We start from the raw sequence: 18,572 nt of genomic DNA, 5'->3' as shown, positions 1-18,572 counted from the left end.
AGGTTTGTTTAATCAGAGCCTCTACAAGCTCCTGGGCCTTGTGGGCCCTGCTGCTAGAGAGGGGCCCCACCTAGGAAGAGTCCGGAAATTATGCAGCTCCTGTTGGAAGCAGGGACTGGAGAATGAAAGAACCTACTGCCCAGCAGGGCAGGGAGGCACCTTCTCCCTTACATAAATCACACGGCTCACCCCATGGTAGCACTGTGACAATCCAGGATCAGTTTGTGTGACTAAAATAACAGAGGTGTCAGACCAATTAGTGTCACTAGACCGGAGGGAGAGCGGGAGGGAGAGACGGTTGCACTGACCCCTGGCCAGCCTCCCCTCCGTTCTGTGCCTGCACCGGCGGGGGTGGGGGGGGCGGTGCTTGGGGTGAGGTGTGCAGGTGCTGATGGTGCCTCCCTCTCGGCCCAGGGCTAGAGCTGCTCCACCAGCTCCACAGCTCTGGTGCTGGCCTCCTCTAGCCTGCTGTACTTTGGCTCCTTCCTTCACCCTGGCCCTGAGGGTCCTTGATGTCTCACACCCTGAGCTCCTAGGGCAACTCCACTTTCCTAACTGGTGTAGTCTCCAGGCCAAGCCCCTGATCCTTCTGGTTGCCCTACTATGCTCGGCTTTGCTCAGCCTCCCACTCCTGCCCCTGGTGCTGGGAGCAGAGTTGGGGGGTGGCCGTGTTTGTTGCTCCTGCCCTCACTCCAGCCAACCCTGCCTGATTTGCTGCCCACTGTCACTGTAAGTCTGGTCATTACCATGGCTCTTGCCGCCTACTCACTCTGCCGGGCCTCACCAGCCCTGCTTGCCTCTTGAAGATGGGTTAACTTTGTGGTACCTCCACATGACCACTTCCCTGGTCACCCTTTGCTGCATGGCGTGTGTTTTTGTTTTTTTTTCATGCCACAATTACAGGCAGCGACCGTGACTGGAGGGCAAGAAAGTGTGTTTGGTGGGCACGGTGGACTGGTAGTGCAAGGCCTAAGCCCTGGAAATGGCTCCCAGAATAGTTTTGGCTTTTACATGCTTCCTCCTGTCTCCTTATTCCCCACTTAAGCTGGGGACTCACCTTCGCAGCCCTGCCTTCCCTCTCCTTTCTGAGTTCTAAGCTGAACACTTCCCCTTGAACATCTTTTCTTCCTTGATTCCCGAGTGCCACCCCCACTGCCCTCCAGCTGCAGTCAGACCATGACATTTACTCAGCAGACAGAAGCAGCCTGGCTGTTCTTTATTGCCTCTCCCTTGGGCTGAGAGGGGAATCAACACAAAGTCCTTCTGGAGACCCAGGCCCCACAGCAGGACCAGGAGTGAAGAGGGGCTGGGCTGGCAGCCCTGATCCGGGGTCGGGGAGAAATACGCCTGTACCTTGGTTGTCTTGAGGCTTGAAGGGCCTGCTTGGTTGTGACCAGGGGGCCAAGGAGGAACCCCGTGCTGACTCTGGAGAAGTCTCAGGCTCACATGGTCCAGTAGGTGTAGATGAGGGTCAGGAGAATAAAGATGGCCACAGAGAGCAGCATGTTCTTCCGGTTCTCCTGCCGAAGCAACTTTAACTCCTTCTCTGGGAGGAAACAGGAGTGGACAGGTAGTTTGGGCCCATATGCTACTCTCCTCTGTCTGCTTCTCTCACAAATGGGCACATACATTGCTCTGAGGGGCAGACGTGTTCCTTCCCAGCTTCTCCACTTCCTTATCTATAAAAATGACTGTCCTTGATCTGCCCAGATTCTCACAACCTTTTGGCTACAGATCCTGGCCCAAAGGAATCCCACCACGCAATGCTGCTCAGCCGTTTCTCTTCAAACGCAGTGAAAGTTGAGGATGGAGTGTGTGAGGGGGTTATCAAAAAGGCCACACCTGAAAGCCAAGCTAGGTGTTGGCATGGCATCACCAGGTGAGTCCTTTGGGCTGGGGGTGGGGGCTACGTGGTGCTCATCCTTTCAGGTGTTCTCATCTGGCCAACTAGAGACTCGGGGTAGCTGGGACTTTTGGGGCCTGACGCTGGAGCGGGTACAGGGTGGGGCCACACCATCAGGGCTTCCAGTCCTGCCCCCTGCTGGACACCCAGCTAAGCAGGAACCAGGGACACTAAGAGAAAGCAGTTTGTACCCACAAGGTGGTTGGGCTCGCCTCTAGAGGAGGCCAGTCCTATGGCCACACTGAATCCATTCATCCCCTCGTGTGACACGCAGGTGGGTGGTACTGAGGTACCGTACCTCTCAGGGAAATGGGGTTGATGCTGCGGCTGTAAAAATTGCTAGGCTTAAGGGGCACCTGGGTAGTTCACTTAAGTGTCTGACTTCGGCTCAGGTCATGATTTCACAGTTTGTGAGTTCAAGCTCTGCATCTTGCGCTGTTAGCGCAGAGCCGGCTTCAGATCCTCTGTCTTCCTTTCTCTGACCTTCCCCGGCTCACTCTCTGTCTCTCAAAAATAAACATTAAAAAAAAAAATTGCTGGGCTTGAGGCAAAATGGATATCCCACTCCTACTTGCATAAAGGAGTGGGTATGTACCTGTAAATCAGCGCTGGGCAGGCCAGACTGAGATTGGGGCCCACGCAGGGGTGTGTATGTGCTTACAGTGTTGATTCAAACTGGTCCCTCTGGGAGGTTCCCTGTCACCTGGACTGTTCTGGGGCTGATTCTTGGCCAGGTCTGGTCTCTCGGGGAGGACAGAACAGAGAAGTCTGATGAGCCTCTGTAGACCATGTTCCTCTGAGGTTGGCTGGGGCAGGGTGGGGGTAGGGGTGGTACCAGCCACCTTCCTGCTCTGCACCCTACCTGGTTCTACCTGGCTCTGCCCCCAGCGCCCAGAAGGTGGCAGCATTGCTCCACCCACAGTAGCCCTTCCTGCTGCCCAAGTGGGAGGTTCATCCTGGGATGGAATGGAGGGGAAGGGGGCGGGGGGGTTCGGAGAACAGATGTCCCAAGTCTGGGTGGATATGAGAGTCTCTTTTGAACCTGACTACAGCCATTCCCCTTCATCCCACAGAGGAAGAAGAGGCCCGTAGGCCTCTCCATCTCCCCTGGAACAAAGAAACAAACCTGCTCTCCTTCCAGGCTGCTGGGCCTACAGTGGGTTCCTACAGCCTCGGTGGAGGAGCAGGGGGGGATGGCTCCCTCCCAAAGAACCCTCTCGATCCCCATCACCCGGTGGGCTCCCTGGGCCTGGAGGATGGGGCTGGTAAAGGAAGGGAACTTTCTTACCATAGTTAGAGGCTTTGTTCATCAGGCTGTTTTTCTCCTTCTCCAGAGACTTCCTGTAAGGGGAGAAGGAGTATTATGGCTCAAGCCCTTTTCCTTCCCATCTGAGGGGCAGCTGGCACACCGGGGCAGGATGGACAAGGAGCCCAAATCTCCAGCGGCAAGGAGTAGGGCAAATGGAAGCTCAGGGCCAGGTCCCCAGGATGAGAATGAGGGGCCAAGGGCAGATGCCTTACCTGGCCTCTGGGCTCAGCTCCGTCCCACAGAGCCTGGAGTTTACAGCTTCCAGGTCTTTCCGACACTGTGACAGCTTCTCCTCCAGCCCATCGATCTGAAACACACAGCACATGGGCAGATAGAGATGGGTGACAGAGCCTTTCAACTTTCAAAACAGTTGGGGTCCTCGGATGGGGAGGAAGGGGCCTCTAGGAGTCTTCCTGGACGGCACCCCGTCCCCCCAGCATCTTTGTTTTGCCGTCCTCTACCTCCACACAGTGCAGCCTGAGCCCCACTGCAGACAGCTATGGGTGTGGTGCGGTTCCCACAGTTGCCCTGCTTCTCTGGACCAGGCATGGGTGGGGGGCCGTCGGGAGCAATCTCCCTGTCTTCCCAGGACGCATGCCGGCCAGGCTGACAGCAGAAGTGACCTGAGACAGTCCTGGTCTAGGAGGGAACAAGGCACTGCTATGGGAGGCGCTGCCTTTCCCCAGCACTCCACACACATGAGGGATGGGGATTAGACATATAGGGGCCAAGAAGCAGAGGTATTTCTTGCGTTGACACACTTAAGGTAGTTTTAAGTTGTAAGAATATATATATATATTTTCCCATGAGAATCAATAAAAATCACAGACTGTAAAAAAACACAGCTCAAAAACTTGTTTCTGACTTGGTTCTTGTGCAAAAACATTGCCTATCATCAAGGTAGCTGTCGCTTGTGGGGCAAAGTAGCTAAGCTCCTCAAAGGCTGGCTGACAAAGGTATCAGTTCCCCCCCCCCCGTTTTTTTTTTTAATTTATTATAGTTTCAGAGTCATGTTCTTGGGGAAATAATGTGAGTTGTAGGAAAATGTTTTCTAAAATACTGGACTGGATCGTTCAAGCCTGATTCCTGGTATCATGTATGTGGCTTTGAAAGTTCATCTCTGTCCATCTGTCTCCAGGTGTCTAATCTGCCACCTCTCTGGGCCCAGGTCTGTTCCTGTACCTCTGCCCTGCTGGAGGCAGCCTAGATCTCGGTCAGTGGGAAGATTCAGAGGGCCCAGTGTCCCTCAGTGGCAGGTGACTGAATAGTGCCTGGGGTCCCATGATGCTCAATTTTCCATCACATCCCTGGAGAGGGATAGCAAATATGACCTCTATATGGGAGGCTGGGATCCCCAAAGGGAAGGACTTTTTCGAGGAGTCAGACTGGAGCACCCCTCTCCTTAACTGGTCTCAGCCAGTTCTCTATCCAGTTCCTCCCGGAGAGGCCCCTGCAGAGACCGTGATCAATGATTACAAGTGCAGATCCCAGAGTCCCAGGCAGGTGTTCTGAGGCCTGTGTTAGGAGAGATGCACTTGAAGCCTTCTGCCCCTCTCCCTGGCCAGCACCCATCCCAGCCACTTCTGGGTCAGCCACTTTGCCTTGTCCCAACGCCTAGCTCTAGACATACCATCTATTCCCTTCCCTACAGCCTCAGCCACCTGCCAACTGCAGCTCCAGAGGCAAGGCCCTGTGGGAGGGAGCAACTGAAGAGCCCTGAGTTGATTGCCTGGTTAATTGTGTCATTTCTCTGCTAATGGGCACCAAAGGAAGGACTGTCCTGGGGAACAGCCCCAGCCACGAGCTGGGGCCTGTGCCTTGGGAGGCCGAAGGCTATCCTGGAACCTGCACTACAGGGAAATAAGCACTGGGCAGTCAGGCTCGGAACAGCAAGAGCGTGACGTGATGGTCAGTGGAGCTGAACGAGAACAGCAGGTGGTGTAGGCCGCCACGCAGCCCCCTCTTCCAGCAGCACCCTCAACACACACAGCCCAGCTCCTGGGGCCCTGAGACTTGCTGTTTCCATCCCATGGTGTGCAAACCACAATCAGGGCACCAAATTCCACGCTAGGTCCCAAAGCTTAGTTCTTGAAGTGCTACCCCCTCCACAGGCCTTCTCTGCTGCCCTTGACTGGAGCGGTATCACTTCCTTCCCTTGTCTCTCCTAAGGCTGACTGCACATGATGTCATCCCAGCTAAACCTCACCTTCCTATACTCTGGGAACCCCTAGGGCAGATGTTGTAAACTTGTACCCCAGGGATCAAGTCTAGCCCAGACTGGCCCATTCCACTTGCAAATGTGACTGCCCGGCTCCTAAGGATACCTGACTTTGTAGCTCCTATCCTAGAATGGCGGCCGTCTGTCTCCCCTTTGTGATCACCACAAAGCCTGTCCTGCTGCAGTCTTTGTGTTTGTAGCCACGGAGGAAGGACTGCAGTTGAACGTGGATGGGGCTGAGGGGCTACAGATACATCTAGGCCTCATGTAGAAACTAGAGCCTGAAACCCTCCCTTAGAGCTCACTCTTGCGTCAGATGTCTTCCTGCCACTCCTTGGGCCAAGTCCTGGTTCAAATGTCCCCAAGCAGGCTCGGTATTTCCACGCCTAAACATCTCTGGAAGGCTACCGGGTGCCCAAACAAGTGGTAATTGGCCCAGAACAAGACCGGGAACTCACGCTAAGCAAAATCGTTAAATTGAGGTTGGCAAACCACAAGTGGCCAAGCCAATCTGCTGTCGTGCTCTGGGCAGGGCGTGTGGAGCTGGCAGTAGGAGGCCTTTATCTGAACAAGCCCAATTTATCTGCAGTTCCACTGAATATCCCCACTTTCATTTACCACTTTTTAATGAGGCTTAAACGGACGAACACAAATCAAGGTTTTAGGGACTCAAGTTCTAACCTCCCTCTATGAATATTTATGTCCTGCTGACAGCTCTCTCTGATTCCCTTCTAAATAGCAAGTTCCCCCTTTTTTTTTATAACCCAGCTGCTTGATGTGGGCCGAGTGAGGGGAGGCTGAGACTGTCAGGAAGCTCTTCAGTAGGCCACAAACCTGTCCTCAGTAGGTGACTCTGCTGGCAACCACCCTGCAGCATTTGCTGAAGCAGGAGGCAGCTTTCAAGCAGCTTAATAATGGGTGCAAAGATCCAGGGTGACCTGGCTGCAGAGAAGGCAGGGAGGGAAGGTCAGGACGCAGCTTTTAGTTATGACTGGGGTCAGGAGTGGTGGCTACAGAGTGGGACTGACTCAAGATGGGCCCCGAAGTGGGGGAGAGGACCTAGAAAGTGGGCCTTAAAGGAAGCCTCTCATTGGGTTTTCAGTCAACTCACAATGACACTCTCAAGGTGGATTATTCACCTTGCAGATTCCCCAGTGCAAATCTATAATCCTTGGTTAGCTTTCTCTCTGCTACCAGGCTAAAGGCAATAGAGGACAATACAGCCAGGACAAGAGAGAGGACAACAGGGTGAGGACCAGAATAAAGAGATGAATGTCAAGCAGATTCTAGAAACATAGGGTCAGAGCTGGACAAGCAGTTGGGAGTCCAAGTGCCCAGAAACCTGAAATTGTGGTTCCTGAAAAGTGTGGTAGTAAGAAGTGTGGGCTGTGATCAGGTGCCTCAGCTGACTGCTCACTTGCCCTCTAAAGGACTTCCTTAATTCTGCACCTATTATTCATGTGCAAAACAAAGTTAATGTTTCATATTTCAAAAAAAGCTGTTGTCAGAATAAGAGGCAATACATGTAAGGTGCTTAGAATAGTGCCTAAAAGTTAAAGAAGTGTGTGCTATCACTATTAGCAGAGAATGGCTTTCACTGGATCTTCGGAGAACAAAAAGGAAAGTGAGTTAATGTGAGGTGAGAGTAAGAGGAGGAGACAGAAGTGGGTGGGGTGTGTGATGGAGAGGAATCTCCACTCCTCACTGGCTGGCAGCAGTGGGAAGGGGAGACCCTCTAGCTGGGATATGGCCATCCTCTGGGTCTGTGGTGGGGTTCGGTGGGGGAGTGGGGGCCTGCAGCACAGACCATCAAAACAGCACTGCCTCTAAAGGCTGGCCCACCACGCTGGCTTAGGACACAGCATGCTGGGAACCTCATGTTCCTGTCTGAGGATGAAGCTGGAAGCGTGGGGCTCTGGAGCCAGCACCAGCCTGCTGAGGCTGGGCCCAAGGATGAGGCCAGAGCAGTGCCTAAGGGCAGAACAGATTCAGGTGTGGTGTGGGCACAGATGGGCCTCTGAGGAGACATGAAATGGCAGGCGGACCCTGGCAATTGGAGACCGTGTTTGGCCACACCATGGGCCTGGCATCCAGTTAAGCCGACAGCAGGAATGTGAAGCCCCGGGACTAAGAAAGGGACTGTCGAAGAGACTGGACTGACTCAAATAGGAAGAGAAGGTTACACTCTGGAGGCCATAGTGTCTCCTAGGACTCCTGCCCAATGGACGATACAGGGTCAACTGGCAAGAAGAGCACGGCTGGCCCGAGGCAAGCTCAGGTACTGGGGCTTTTCTGGAGCTAAAGGGGACAACATTGCTGGCTGTGACTGTCACAGGCAAAGTGGTAACAGCCGGGGGGGACTCAGACAAGGCACTCATTTAGACACAGTGTGGGAGCACAGAGTGGATACTGATGTAAAATTACATTAAAAAATACCAAGGGGCGCCTGGGTGGCTGAGGTGGTTAAGTGTCTGACTCCTGATTTCAGCTCAGATCATGTATGATCTCACAATTCGTGAGACTGAACCCCGTGTGGGGCTCCGTGCTGGGCGAGGCGCCTGCCTGGAATTTTCTCTCTCTGCCCTTCTCCTCGCATGTGTGTTCCCTCTCAAAATAAACATTTAAAAAATGCGTTACGTTTATATTCAGAAGACCAAGTGTCCATTTTCATACAGGGAAAAAGAATATTGTAAGTCTTTGAGATGACGGTCAGCCAGTGAAGCACAGATATAAAGGCACACCAGAAGTCAGAAAGGTGGCGGTGTGAGCTATCATTAGCTGTGACCTCTGGCACTTCACGCAGAGTTGAGGACCTGGAAGGTGTGAAAACCTGTGTGCAGCAGTTCAGTGGACAGAGAAGTAGGTGGGGAGTGTGCAGGGTGTCCTGGTAGCAAAGTCTGTTCTTATCCCCGAGACGAGACCATGGAGACTATGGGTCTGAGCCCAGGCAGGAAGATGCAGAGGAGGAGGGAAAAAGAAGTATGTAAGGTAGGGAGGCAGAAGGATACAGGAAGGAGTTGAAGGTCCCAGAGGCGGTCCTGGAACCAGGGTCCAGGAAGGGTGTACTTGAACAAGAAAGCCCACAAGTGATTCCATCACCATCAGGATGAGAACCGCTGTCTTTCTGATGCCCCAAACATGGATTGGGGCATCAGAGCCTGGGGGGCACCTTCGAGAGCGGGCAGAGGAGCAGGCTCAGTGAGAAGTTTAGGACCAGGGATTCTCCACAGAGCGGGGGATGTTTCCTGCACAACAAGGTGAAGATCTGAAGTCAGCCCAGCAGTCAAGGTCAGCAGAGACCAAGTGGGGCCACTGATCCTGTTGGCAGGTGCCAAGGGAAGAAAGGGCTTCTTCGTTTCCAGTCCTTGGGGGGCAGAGTTCCTGCAGCCTCTTCCTCAAGTGCCCTTCAGATGCGGCTGAGTGCCGTGTGCTCTGTGTGCCGCCCCGGCAGTTCAGGAGCCCTGAGCCAGCTAAGGAAAGCCCCTCTGCCACCTGACTTGGGGAATAACACCTTATTCTCAGAGCTTTCGGGAAGTCTCCCTGGGGTCCTATAACGCCATAAAACCACTGTGTTAAGAGAAACTGTAAAATTCGTCTGAAATCCCGTGAGGCACTTTTTTCAGGAGTGTGGAGCCTCCTGGAATCGAAACCCTGAATAAAGCCTCTTTGGGGACGGTGAACCTGGGTGCCAGCTCACGCATGGGTAACTGCCCAGCACGCTGGTCGGGTCAGGCCCCGCAGGGGTGGGGGAGCAGCCCCAGGTCTGGCTGCTGCTGGGCCCTGTGCACAGCTCATATTCTGCTGACAAGCTTGAGCCACAGGCTGCCGCTTCTCTGCTGCAGGTGTTCCTACTGAAGGTGGCTGAATGGTGCTCCCATGAGCATCTTGATGGCCTGGGAGGTGACTCCCTGCCTACCCCAAACCACCGTCTAGGGCCAGGCTTTCTTCTGGGAAAGGGCAGAAAGCACCCTCAGGGCTTAGCCCTGGGTTACAATGCAGATCACTCTACTTTCCGGTTTGGGAAGTTATTTCTGGTTTTCCCAGTCTTGCTCTCAAGAGCTTCTGGCCAGTGACTGACAGAAATTGCCAGAATAGGTTAACCTCCGAAGTCAGACAGTGGTCACGGGGCATATCCCACACCTGCCTGGCCAGGTACTTGCTAATAGAGAGCATGGTGTCAGGGTATTAGATGGCACAGCATGAGTCAAAGCAGCTTCTGGAAGCCGAAAGTCCACGCAAAACTAAATCACACTACCAGTAGCAGCCAACACTTCTATAGCATGAGCTATAATCCAGGTTGTTCTGAGCACTTCACTCACGGAATGCTTACGATAACCCTATGAGGTGGTCCCCCCTGCTCAGTGGTCCCCCCTGTCTGCTGGGAACACGCTCCAAGGCCCCCAGTGGATGCCTGAAACCACAGATACTACTGAACCCTATATATATACATATATGGTGTTTTTTCCTATCCGCACATACCTATGATAAAGTTTAATTTATAAACTAGGCACAGTAAGAGATTAACAATAATAGTAAAACTATAATAAAAGTTATGTGAATGGAGTCTCTTTCTCAAAATATCTTACTGTATGTACTGTATTCACCTTTCCTGTGATATGAGATGACAAAATGCCTACGTGATGAGAATGATATGAAGTGAATGACGCAGGCTTTGCAAGGGAGCATTGACCTGCCTGCCACCTTTTGACAATATGTCAGGGGAGGATCATCTGCTTCCGGACCGAGTTGGCCGCAGGTAACTGACATCACGGGTAAGGGGGATCTCCTGTATTCGCCTTTTGCAGATGAGGAAACTAAGGTCATGGAAATGAAGCCATTTGTCCAGGGCTACCCATAGGGGAACTGCGCAGTCCGAGTCTGTGCTGTTAGCTGCCCCCCCCCAACCCCCAACGAAGAAAGCAGAGAGCTACCAGCCCGAAGCCACTCAGCTCCTGGGCGTAACCTCCGCTCCTTGTACCCCAGGCTAGGCAGTCTGAGATGGCTTCGTATATGCTACCGATGTTGGCATCAGCTCTGCAAGGAAGGGACTGTCCCTGTTGTAGAGGGGAGCAAACTCCCGGTGGGGAGATTTTAAGGTCATGTAACTGGGAAGTGGCAGAATTGGGGATCTGAATCTGAGTTTTTCTGCTTCAGAGCTTATGCTCCTTCCAATACTGCAAGCTCTTTCTCCAAAATCCCTCATGAAAACATTCATGACAAAGAAGGGTTCTGGGGAACAAAGTCATCCCACATCCCAGTCGAAGCCAATCTAAGCTTGTTGATCTGGCTTCAACAGATTCTCTACTCTGAATAATCTTGTACGAGGGCTTTGCTTGGTCTCTGTCCACGGAACAGATACTCTCGGTGAGGGAAGAACCTGACTGCAATCTGCTTGGAGACAGTAAGACAGGAGCAGAGCGCCTGTCCTCATGTTAAAGGCAATTACCCCCGCCCCCACCTTCCAGCTTCTTCAACATCCCTGGCACCCTCCCCCAGATTGCCTAAACTGCCACAGCACCCTCCAAAATTCACACAAAAAGACCCAGTTTCGAGAAGGAAAAGGTGGTCTAGTTAGCCCTGACAAGTCCTTCTTTCCCCAGTGGGGGGCAAGGCCTTTCTTTTCACCTGCCAATTTACAGCCCTGAAGAGGGTGTCAGTGGCTTCACCTCCAGCCCCAGTGGCCCGGGAACTGGATTTCTGGAATCATTTTCACACATCAGGGAGGCCCTGGGACATTTATTATAATGGGTAAAGAGGCCAGAACACCTGCACAGATGGTCTCTGGCAAGAGCACTGGGGCTTTCCATCTGAGGCCGTCAGACCACACAGCCAAGTCACATGGGGGTCACGGGCCTCGATTTTCTGGGTGACCAGCCTCAAACCCCAAAGGGCCGGTTACCCTGACACCGCTTAAGGGGTGTTTTTCTGTGGAGGTGGCTCAGAAAACAAAAACCTCACCCATGGCTCCCCAAATCATCAGAAGTTTCTCTCCCAGGCTGAGCAGATGAAGACAGTAAACGCTCCGAGTTTTTAATCAACAAACAACTTCCAGGAAAAGCAGACAGCCAAAGGGCTTGTCATTTCTCTGGAGAATCGCCCCCCACCCTGGGTCAGGATCACGAGGGGCCCTGCCGAAGCACACGGCAGCTCTGAGATCCCGCGAGACCTTCTGGCGTGCCGAGCAGCTCTGCGAGGAGAGCCACGTCAGTCCCGGCCTGAGGCCTTCAGCTGTCCCCAGGCCAGAACGCTGTTTGGGGTTTGTTTTCCCTTCTTTCCCCCAATATATGTTTTTTGATAAATTAGCAAAAGCTTCTTCATCGCTGAAAGGCTCAAAGCACTGTTCAAGAACTGGCATCCACCCCATGCCTTATGAATTCATTAATTAAGATGCTGGCAAACAGCCACTCCACACATGCTGACATCCAGCCGTGTTAGGTAATGAGGTTTTAGTCTCCTGACCCCCGTCAAGTGGAACGGAGCCAGACACGGGCTGCCGAGAGAAATCACCTGCCCAATGGCAACCTGTCGCTTGCGCCTGGCAGCAGGTGAGGCTCATTTAATGGTCAGTGGCCCTTGAACAGTCTCCGCACGCCATGAGCCTCTCTCCCGGCCCCTGGATGGGAGGCATCCAGCTGCCTGCCCCACCGTGGCCTCCTAACCTCTGACCAGTGAACCACTCAATGGGGCCCAGACGTCAGGGGCGCGGGTTCAAGTGCTTCCTCCAGCCACTCAAGCCAATTCAGTAAATATATATTGATGATCCACTAAGCTGCTGCTTCCCCTTGTCTCAGAAAACCGGTAGGTTCCCCTTAGCCTTGTACACAGCCTATCCCAGTACTGTGTCTTCACCTTTGTGCCGCAGGAGGTAATGAAGGGAGCGTGACCGCAGGCAGGTTGACCTGCGCGCAGGACTAGGGCAATTGGAGGCTCCTCACCCCTCCCCTGACCTTGGAATGTACGTTCTGCCCACTGTTCCCACAGTGGGAGCTGTTCTAAGGACATAGCCTTGAGAGACCAATGTGTTGTGGAGACCATCTGGACAGCATACATGACTGAACCCAGTTAAGGCCTCTATACAAACTTAAGATTTGGCAGGCGGGTGTGGAGGTCTACTCACCACCCAAGACAAGCCTCATATGTGAATTCCCTTGCTTATCAATTTTTTTAATGTTTTTATTTATTTTTGAGAGACAGAAAGAGAGAGAGAGAGAGAGAGAGAGAGAGCGTGAGCAGGGGTGGGGCAGAGAGGGAGACACAGAATCCGAAGCAGGCTCCAGGCTCTGAGCTGTCAGCACAGGGCTCAAACTCATGGACTGCGAGATCACCCAAATCGGGTGCTCAACCCACTAAACCACCCAGGCGCCCCTGTTCCCTTGCTTACTAAACCTGCCACCCACCAGTCTGGAGTGGCCTGCCCCTTTCTTGGGTCTCTCTCTGCCCTCCAGGTCAGGGGGCTGTTTGCAAACCAACAACTTGGTGCTTCTGCCCCTCTATGCCTGCTGGGAGTTTACAGCAGTGGCTTATCATCGAACAAATAATTACAATGTCAAGGTTCTTTCCTCCTGGTGCTCATTCTGCGTAGGCCATTTTCTCCCCTCAATTTACCAACTCTCCTTACTCCTCAGTGATCCTGACCTCTTTTTCTGGTAAGGATTCCAGTGAATTCTAATTACTCCCATTAACTTTTCTTCCCTATAGCAGATACTATTAGTTGGCCAACCCAACACTGATTCCCAAACCCCTCTTCCTCTGCCCACCTCCATTACAGAGGTTAGAAAAGCTCAACAGGTGCTTTCCCAGACTCACTGCAGCTAGGGGTGATCATGATCCAGTTCTGGCCAATGAGATGTTCCAGAAGTCAGCTGGAAGACTCCTGGGACAGCTTATGCGTTGCTGATAAAAGGGACAGTGTTGTAGTTCCTTTATCCTTCTTCCTGACTTAAAAGTTGGATATGATGACTGGAGTTGTGGCAGCTACCTTGTGACTATGAGGAAATAGCTAAGAGAATGCAGAAATACCAGCCTTGACTTAGCTGAGCTTTTGAACATTTACCTCCAAATTTGTTAGAGAGAAAAAAGTATATTCCTATTTACTTAGGCCATATAGGTCAGTTTCCTGTACCTTGTAGCAAAAAGTTTCCAAACTGACAGATTTTTGTAATGGGGACCAGATCTAAGCCAGTTATCTCCCTTAAGATGTCAGCTAGGACACCACACATCTCTTAAGACCCACTGGATGGGGCACCTGGGTGGCTTAGTCGGTTAAGTGGCCGACTTCGGCTCAGGTCATGATCTCACGGTCCGTGAGTTCGAGCCCCGCGTCGGGCTCTGTGCTGACAGCTCAGAGCCTGGAGCCTGTTTCAGATTCTGTGTCTCCCTCTCTCTGACCCTCCCCCGTTCATGCTCTGTTTCTCTCTGTCTCAAAAATAAATAAACGTTAAAAAAAAAAAAAAAAAAAAAAAAAAGACCCACTGGCTGTTGAAACATCTAAAGACACCAACCTGAATGGACGGTGTAGCTACAAAAGAAAAGTACAGTGACCAACAGCTCATTACTGTCAGACATTAAAAAAAAACAGAAACAGGTTTTGTATCAGCCAAAATCCTATCAGTTTAGACTGAAACGCCACCTTTCCCTCCTTCCACACATTAAAATCAATCTCATCTGAATGCTCTCTCATTATGCAGAATTAACTCTCAGAAGCTAAAACTCATAGCCAGTCTTTTCCAACTCTGAGATCTTGGAAAGTAGCAAATGGGTTGGACAAAAAGACCTTAAGAAGAGATACAAGCAGAGGCGGCTAGGAGGTGTCTTGGTTGTCCTGGGAGGTGACTGCCTGGTACAGCCCAGTACAGCTGGCCCAAGCCAGTCTTCCGGTGAGAACCACCAAGCAGGCAGTGGTAATTGGTTCATTACAACAAGTGGAGACTGTTTGCAGGTGCTGAGATCACTCACTTGTGGGGGTTTTACTGCACTCGTCAGATTAACAAACATTTTGATTAAATCACCACTTCACTGGCTCTGAGCACATGACTTTTAATAAGAGGACAATATCCCCTGCTACTGAATATCAGTGCACATTCAAAACTCAGATCTGCTGAAGGCAACAGAGGAACAGGTGGGGAGACAGCCAGATGCCAAGCTTTTCCTAAGGTGCACAGTTATAGATCTCGAATCTTAGAATATCCAAGCAAAAAGTAACCTTAGAGAACAAGATCACATATGTAAATAAATCAGTATCGACAAGATTAAAAAAAAAAAAGGCGAGCGTGACCAGTAAAGACACCAGGAGAGCATATGCCCACCAAATTTGAAACATTTTAGAAACCTGTGTCAGCCAAACAAAAACATCTGTGATCCGTATTGGGATCACGGTCAATGAATTTCTAATCTCCGGTTAAGTTTAAGGCCTTCATGCCACAGAAAAGGCAACTAAAGTCCAAATGTGGGGCCTAAGCCATGATGGAAGGTTGCAAAAGGACTACAAAGGCTACTCGAAAGAGCGCTGTTTGTTGATTATCCACCCTGAGCCAGGCGTGAGCTAGGCATTTCACACATTATGGTCTCATGTGAGCCTCGAAGCCACACTTGAGGCAAACTCCAATCTGCAATAGAGACTGCAGGCTGTTCACTAAACACACTAGGCCCTTCTTCCACAGTGATGGGGCTGTAGCTGGGCATGCGGCCTCCTGGCCAATGAATGCATTTCCCAGCGCCCCCTTACAGTTAGGTGAGCTCTGGAGTCTTAGCTCGCATCTTTGCCAACCGAAAGTGGGCGCTCTGGGCCCACGACTCTTAAGACAGTGATGTTTATGCTTCCTCTGCTCTCTTTCCCTGCCAGTGGACACATCAATGGGATGTGACTTAGTTTCATTCATGAGGTGAAATTAAGGCACTGAAGAAGGGCAGAGTCACAAGATGAGAGGAATATGGCAGAACCACTACTGCCCTGGTACTCTAGACCAGGGATTGGTAAACTGTTGGCCTGGGGACCAAATACAGTCCCTGCCTTTTTTCATAAATAAAGTTTTATTGGAACACAGCCACACCCATTAATTCACACATTGTCTATGGCTGCTTTTGTGCTAAGACAGCCTGTCTAAGCATGGTTGATGCTCCTTATTCATGGTAGTTATGTTCTATTACAGTTACTGCCAACAATGAATTAGCAAATACTGAACCAGGTTAGATTCCTGTGAGCCTCTGGTCACAACAGTTTTATCAACTGATCAATACAAAACCTTGGTTTTTGTGTTTCTGTTTAGAGACCTTATTTAATATATATTATTGATTCATTAACATCGAACTCAGAGCCAACAGCACTATAACTCATCTCTGAACAAAGCTTATCTAACATATATTTTCTCTGGAAGGCAAATACAGCCTTCTTGTGCTTTAGGAAAACTAGATAGCACTTGGGTACTACACGTGAGGGCCATTTTAAACAACAAAATCACCAACAAAAAGCACAGAGACACAAAGAACATGGCACTACACAGACCACAAAAAAGACACATGTTTACAGCATAAGATGAAACACGAAGGCAGAGCACTGCTTTGTTCGACCTTAGCTGGGCCTCAGGTGACTCCAATTTTTCACCGGTTTGTGTAGGAATTACTGCAACAGCATCGCAAGTACTGATCTGGGGGTTACGAATACATTTTAGCAAGAAGGCAAATTCACAAATACAGAATCCGTGAATAATTAGGATCAACTACAGTTGCAGCAGAGACATATGGCCCACAAAGCCTAGAAATGTACTATCTGGCCATTTATAGACAACATCTGCCAATCCCTGCTCTGTCCTATTAGAAAAAAATAAACTTTCTGAAGCCACTGAATTTTTGAATTTGTTTCAGCAGCCTACTATGTCCTAATGCAGGTTATAAAGTCTATGCTCTTCCCACCACACACTGCTACCTCATTTTTCCAATCATATTCTCTTCTGGAGGGAGGTTCACATTTCCATCAACCTTTTTTTTCGTGCCACGTAGGCTAGTATTTCTCAAGAGGTGGTCTAAAAAACCACCTGCATCGGCATGGGTGTGTGCAGCTGGTTAAAAATGGAGCTTCCTGGGGGTGCCTGGCTGGTTCAGCTGGTAAAGCATTTGGCTTTCAATCTCTGGTTCATGAGTTCAAACCCCTATTGGGCATGGAGCCTAGTTAAAAAAAAAAAAAAGCAGATTCTTTGTTGAAAATACACACCCAAGTCCTACTAAATTACTCGGGGTAGAAGACAATTCAACTCTCCATTTTTTTTTTTTAATTTTTTTTTAATGTTTATTTATTTTTGAGACAGGGAGAGACAGCATGAACGGGGGAGGGTCAGAGAGAGGGAGACACAGAATCTGAAACAGGCTCCAGGCTCTGAGCTGTCAGCACAGAGCCTGACGCCGGGCTTGAACTCACAGACCAGGAGATCATGACCTGAGCCAAAGTCGGATGCTTAACCGACTGAGCCACCCAGGTGCCCCACAACTCTCCATTTTTACCAGGCTCGACAAATTATTCTTAATACATTCTAAAGTCTGAGAACTACTTACTGGTAGTAAGTTCAGGAAGACTATTACCCTGTATCTATCTCTCTTGCACTGGGACAGTAATCTAGGGAACTGTAACCCAGAAGAAACAAGATGCATTAGAGGGCAAATCACCTGTGCTGATTCTCAGCTCCTCCACTGCTTCGACCTGGCCTCAATCTGCAACCTCAGTTTCCCCACCTGTAAAAATCTCACAGGCCCATAGCGAGGACTGAGAACGCAAATGAAGCACAATGTAGCAGTCAGTTGCTCAATATGCCTCAATCTTCTTTCCCTTCCATATGCAGTCAATTATTTTTAAGCTCTTTGGGAACTTCATCATTCCACAATTCTCTACAAAATCCCACAGATCGCCAAAGTAATTTTCAAGCTACAAGCTTCAGCACCCCAGAGGGAAAACTTCCTATCTCAGGAGATATTTAAGCCATTTAGTAATATAGTAAACGGTATGGGCCCCCTCACTTCTGCGGGGGTTCCCTCATCCACAGGCATGCTTTTGGGGTCCCCCTCACCTCCCAGTGCCCGCCCCTTTTACGTCCTCTTCAGTTACACGTTTTCACTACGGCCTCCTTATTTCCGTGTCCCGCCTTCTTTGGGGCTTTCCCTTCACCCCCACGTCTCTTTCCCCCTGGAGGTCCCCTCACTTCTGGTGCCCCCTCGGACTTTCCAACTTGCCTTTCCCTCAGCCCGCCCCTCATCCCCGGGCACCCCCTCGGACTCTCTATGGCCCCTCACGTCCCTCGCCCGAACCCGCGTCACCCTCACTTTCTCCCCTCACCCCTCCTCCAACCTGCAGCCGGGCCGACCCACTTCCCCGCCGCGGGGAGAAGGCAACGAACGACCCGGCCCACCCCCCATTTCTCCCCTCACCTCTAGAGCGACGCCCAGATTCTCCCGCTTCTTTTTGGTCATGTTACTCGCAGGGATCCCCCAGTCATTATTGGACGCACCCACTGGCGGCACCACGCATGAGCAAAAATCGTGCTTCTCCCTCATTGGCCGTGGCGGCGGCGGGGGGCGTGGGGCTGCTGGAGGTCACCATCTTATTGAGGGGCGTGGCCAGCTTGGGGCGGCCATGTTTATGAGGGGCAACCTCTAATTTGAGGTCTCAGGCTAGGGGCGTGGAGAGGATGGCTAGATTGGCCCGTGAGGAGCAATGGCCCACCCTCTAGGGATGGAGTTGCTCCTTTTCTTTCTAGTTCAAAACCATTTCGCATCTTTTTTCACCGCATTCCATTCTATTTCATTTTATTCTGTTGTTTTTTTTTTTTTTTTTGAGAGAGAGAGAGAAGAAGAGAGAGAATCCCAAGCAGCCTCCACACTCAGGCAGAACCCAACGCAGGGCTTGATCCCACGACCCTGGGATCATGACCTGAGCTGAAAAAGAGTTGGATGCTCAACTCACTGAGCACCCAGACACCCGTATTTCATTTTTAAAAAGAGCTGGTGGGAGGTGACTGAGTGGCTTGGTTGGTTAAGCTTCTGACTCTTGATCTCAGCTCAGGTCTTGATCTCAGAGTCGTGAGTTCAAGCCCACATTGGGCTCCATGCTGGGCATGACGTCTACTTAAAAATAAATAAGTAGGGGCGCCTGGGTGGCT

At 51.0% G+C, this 18,572-nt stretch overlaps 1 protein-coding gene across 1 annotated transcript; it reads right to left on the bottom strand.

The window, feature by feature from the left end:
* Positions 1 to 1,182: 1,182 nt before the first annotated feature.
* Positions 1,183 to 17,944, bottom strand: CCDC167 (coiled-coil domain containing 167). Its single transcript, XM_019456998.2, has 4 exons — positions 17,842 to 17,944; positions 3,425 to 3,519; positions 3,192 to 3,244; positions 1,183 to 1,546 (listed from the first exon to the last, which is right to left on the bottom strand). The coding sequence occupies exons 1-4, from the start codon at positions 17,881 to 17,883 to the stop codon at positions 1,443 to 1,445; spliced, it is 294 nt and encodes a 97-aa protein (XP_019312543.1). The 5' UTR covers positions 17,884 to 17,944; the 3' UTR covers positions 1,183 to 1,442.
* Between the last annotated feature and the right edge of the window lie 628 nt (positions 17,945 to 18,572).

This window comes from Panthera pardus, unplaced genomic scaffold (genome assembly GCF_024362965.1).
Source record: "Panthera pardus isolate Hobbes unplaced genomic scaffold, ASM2436296v1 HiC_scaffold_17, whole genome shotgun sequence".
Classification (NCBI taxonomy): Eukaryota; Metazoa; Chordata; class Mammalia; order Carnivora; family Felidae; genus Panthera; species Panthera pardus.
The sequence above is the reverse complement of the archived record's forward strand: the minus strand, read 5'-3'. Positions and strand labels throughout refer to the sequence as shown.